The sequence below is a fragment of the Penaeus vannamei genome, chromosome 17 (genome assembly GCF_042767895.1).
Source record: "Penaeus vannamei isolate JL-2024 chromosome 17, ASM4276789v1, whole genome shotgun sequence".
Lineage (NCBI taxonomy): Eukaryota > Metazoa > Arthropoda > Malacostraca > Decapoda > Penaeidae > Penaeus > Penaeus vannamei.
The window spans coordinates 18,275,261-18,280,260 of record NC_091565.1 but is presented as its reverse complement, the minus strand read 5'-3'; the positions used below and the strand labels follow the sequence as shown (position 1 = coordinate 18,280,260).

Genomic DNA, 5,000 nt, shown 5'->3' with positions numbered 1-5,000 from the left:
AAAGACTGGGAGCTCCGCTTAATTTCCTCTCTGAGACTTCCATTTGTTTGCTCATCACTCCATGGGGCTGCTTCTCTAGTTCATATACTGCACCAGTCTCTTGCTTTTGCCTCTGATTAATTAGACCTGCCCTTCTAGCTTCACCATAAAGAATTGAATGGAAGCCACTTCAAAAATTAAGCCAAGTCTATGAGCAGCAACTCTTTAAAAATCTCATCAATATTATATTTAGTAAAGAGAAATTTTACAAATAAATAAGTAGATACACAAGGGAACTAAACCCCTGATATCATTATTACTGGCATTTGTTTCTTCTGTTTTTAAGCTGGTAGAAATTACAATTTTTCATGATATGAAGCATGCACTTACTTCGATCTCTGACAAGGAAATAATGAATGTCATGATCCTTGTCAGGGTCCCGAGCCTGTAGAGTGAAGACTGGTGTGTTTGGAGCAGCATTGAGTTTGACCACTGCTTGCATTGGAAGGGGACGATTGATGAAGTATGGGGGCTCATCATTGATGTCTGTAATCTGGAGAATGACGCGCTGATTGTCTGTATCTGCAATGAGGAATAAAATATTAGAGGTCAAAATCATGAATTCTGTGTATATAAACTGTTATACAATTAACCCTCCACTGACAAAAATTCAACATACTCATAGTTAATCAACTGTGGCCATTTTAATTAAAATATTGTATCAATGAAGCTGTATATAAAAAATACCTTTTACTTGCCAAAAATCTTATATAATTGACATCAGTGAAATAAAATCAGTAACATCTAACCATGTGAGAAAGAATCAAGGAATATGGGAATTTCCAGTCTATACATGATTTACTGTGATTTACTAAATACCAAGTCATTAGGATTTATCAGATTTAATCTAACCTGCATTACTATCAAGGGAAATAGTATGGAGAGCCAACTGTACAAAAGCTAAAATGTTCACTATATAAGAAAATGAAGATATTTCTATGTGTGGCCATAATACACAAGATTACAATAATGCATCTAATTCTCTCATTACTCAGAAAGTTTCTGGTATTTACAACCAAAGTTTTAATTCAGTTTCTTTTATTCATTACTTCATGAATTTTGCTTCAAAAAGACCTAGACAATGAATGTTCCATTTACATATTAAATGACCATCTAATGCGCTCAGTTGCATCAAATCTAATGGAGTATGTATCTTATTAGTGACCATATGCAATAAATTTGCCAAGATATCTGCAGTCAACAAACAGCAAACTGAACGTATTGTTATTCTCCATGTTGCCATATGAGTTGTATGCTTCCACATAATGCCTTAATATATTAAAATGCACTTATTCACTATTCATACTTACAACTGACGCCTGATTTCCAAAAACAGCATCAAGTCCAGGGAGGCAAGAGACAGAGGGGTAAAAGAAAAAACAATGTTAGTGCCATCACCACACAGTAAGTACAAGCAAGACAGAGAAATCATAAATACCACATATTTAAAAGCATACATGCAACCATACATACATACAAGTTTAATAGTATAAAGTGTACATACATTATGAGCACACACACACTGTACAAATATTAATTCCTTCATAAAAGGCCCCTATAATTCCAATAAACAATGACATTATTTTCAGCTTCCCATTTCTCCTAATCTCTGAATATGAATGTTAACCTTACAATCATTTCCCTACTTTCTTACTTCATTCCCTCTTACTTTTTCCATTCTATTGCCCTCCACTCTGACTTAGCCAAACTACTAACATATTCACCCAACAACAAATCATAAACCTAATAAATATGGATACAAAAGGAGTATCCAAATCATAAGTAGCTTTCACTAACACAGATGAGCACCTATACTAAAATAGCTTTCAATATCTACACTACTAATCTGTTTAGTAAAGCTAAATACCCAACAGCAGACTATTCTACTGCCTTATTTCAACTCTAACCTTCACCAATAATTCATAATTCATCTCCCTTTTGCAGATCCTTAGAAATACAGCACACACACATACACAAGATATATTCAGACATTTCTTCCAGCCTTACATCTGACATGAATCCTAATGCACTCTCCTTGTATACTTTCTCTGCAACCACACACTTTTTTACTATTCCTACTAGCTCATAAACATTCATTTAACTTGTACATATGATTTATCTAGTCCTTAAAACCATACATGCACTATATTTGTATTAGTAGTCACAAAGTAAAATAAAACAAAGATATAAAATGCTAATGCTAAAACATGTACTTTGCATAAAATTACTTAGAAAATAAACATATGAAAGAGCTGTTCAAGAAATTAATGGATTGAGATATCTCAAGTAACAGATACTGGGTTGATTACATACAAAGCAGTCTGAAACCACACACACAAAAGATGGTCAATGAAATGTCTTTGTCACACGTCTCATTGCTGCAAATGATGTTGTTCTTTATCAAATTGATAAGGATATACTTGTCTCAACCTTATTCAAAGGACTGTCAAATTCATTTGTCAGTAATAAAGTAAGCTTTGATGAAATCAACGTACACTTTCACAAGTCAGAATATAAACAGTAAGTAGTCAAAGGTTCAAAGTCAGAGAGGAAGTTGAACCTTTTTGAAATCCCAACTAGTGATATCACATCAAGCAGTCTCCGGGAGTGAGCAGCGTCACCACTATTGATTTGTAACGCCGCCTCTGTCATCTTCCCACACCATCTCCCCTACTCTGTCACGTCCGCATTTCTCTTCTGTTACCACGACCTTTCATTTTCCACAAGAACCAACCCAACTGCCATCACCTTTAATATTCTCATACACACCATTACCCTCCCCACACCGCTACCACGCTTAACCCACGAAACTGCAACTGCACCATCCTCCGCACAATCACCTCTCCTAAACTTCAAGGACAATGTCACCTTCGTCACCTGGACCACCATGTCAACCACTGACCCTTAACGTATATTCTGCAATGACCACGAACTCCTAATTGTAATTTCAGTGTCTTGGCCAGACATCCATCCATTTCTGCCAAATTTAAGTTGTCAATCACTTGATCGGACCCCTTAGGAGATCATGGGGATTCTTCTGTAATCTACCTGACCTCGATTTAGATAACTGTTAAAGTCGAAGAAAGCTGCATTGGAAATAGTCTCCTAGCTTGCTCTTGCCTATTCTTTCCTTTCGCTCGCTTCGAAACCATACCCTTCTATTTGAGCTGACCTAACATAAAACAAAAACATTGTATTTCACACGCCCGATTAAATTTGAAGAATATGCGACAAAAATACAGAAGAAACCCTTCCGTCTGCCTGCGCCCCGTCTCCCTTTCCCTGAAACAGTTCTCCAGTGCCCCTTCCTAACCCTACCCATACCTCTCCGCAGTACCACAACTGCAGTACTTTCCCTATAGCTTCCCCTACCCGTTCGTCCTCTCTCACCCCAGGCAGTACAGTGCTATTGATCCCCCCCAAGCACCCCCTGCCCCCCACTCCCCTGTCCACGGCGGGGACAGCAGGTTCAGAAAGGGATTCTCGTAGCCGACGCATCTTCCTCAAACCATCCTACGGCGGGCATCTCCCACGACTTTGCGGGATGGATGGAGGTCGTGGATATGGAGTAAAACGTACACGAGGGCTCGCGTAGGCCGACGCCTCACCCTCCCTCCCATCTCCCCGCCCTCCACCCCGCTCCCTCCCCACGCACTCGGCTCTTTAAGGCAGAACTATCACTGGGTCGCGACACAGCAGAGCGATGGACAGAAAGAACCAACACCACTGCCGCGGCACGCTATGCCGCCATGCCTTTCTGTCAGCCACTCCCCCGCCCCACCTCCACTTCTTCGCCGTCAGGTTGCGCCAAAAAGGTATACAAATTGCAGGAGGAACACGAAGCGCCACTGAAATACATCGAGTCCGGCGGATGAAGAAAAAGTTTCGCTGAACTTAAAAGAGTAATGAGAGCAGGTAGATAAACAGTCCATGGATGTGACTGAGGAAAAAAAAAAAAACATGTTAGACCATGCCCAGGCCCTGTCTATGTCAAGCAAGACTCTATATTCCAAGGCTCTGAAAAAAGAGAAAAATAGGAAAAAGCAAAGCATGAGAGTGCCGCTTCACTTGTTTCTTGGTACGTTTTTTTTTTCATCGCACTTTTCACGCAGACAAAAGCACAAAAACCATTACAGCGTAAAAGGGATTCCTAAGTATCAAATATTCCACGAGGATTAAAACATAATTACATTTAGATAAGCGCAGACTACAAGAAAAACGGAGTTTAGCACCTTTAACCGCGGAACTTCCCTTGCACCGGTCCCCGCTACCCCATCCGGAGGCGACCTACACCCACTCAGGCATTTTTCTCAATACACGATTCTGAGAGTGGAAACGGGATTTCCTCCCTGCTTTTAAAGGGAGTACTAATGTCTAAGAACCCGTGGCACCCCCTCCCCCTCTCGGCACGGGTAAGCTTTTCATAGAAAACGTTGTTTAGTATTGATTCCTTTGGGGGACTGAACTATTCCTTACTTTTGTCTATTTTTCTTTCCTCTTGTTCAGGACACTACATACAGAAAGTGCCATCAAGAACTCCTAAATTTCAACGATTATTACCGCCAACAAACAAGGTAAAACGATATGAGGACATTTTTTTTTCTTCTCAGTGAACCTCATCAAGAGTGAGTTGTAAACTACGATACGCCATCACTTTGGCACGTACAAATATATCGTACTCTCTCATGTTTTTCGATCTAGTCTATCTATTCCCTTTCTTTATTCACTTATTCGGGTTGTCCTTTCTATATTCATGTATACCATGAATGAGAAACCGTTAAGAAAAATCCCTATCATACATCCCTGATATACGTGATGCTTCCCAAAAATATTCGTCGCGAGATCTCATTTCCCGATTTCTTTGGGTTCGGGATAAAAAAATAAAAAAAGTAACCCAATCAATGCCAAATTAACCTGAATGAAACTTAACTAGTGAATAAAAACGCACTTTCCATGTTTCC

The 5,000-nt window shown here is 39.6% G+C and overlaps 1 protein-coding gene across 6 annotated transcripts in view; it reads right to left on the bottom strand.

Annotated features, from left to right (window-relative positions):
• CadN (neural cadherin) overlaps window positions 1-5,000 on the bottom strand; it is a 284,890-nt gene that overhangs the window by 148,872 nt on the left and 131,018 nt on the right. For all 6 annotated transcript variants that reach the window (XM_070132029.1, XM_070132026.1, XM_070132027.1 and 3 more), the window contains exon 3: window positions 370-561. In XM_070132029.1, coding sequence (XP_069988130.1) covers window positions 370-561 — 192 coding nt within the window. The remainder of the gene's footprint in view (window positions 1-369; window positions 562-5,000) is intronic.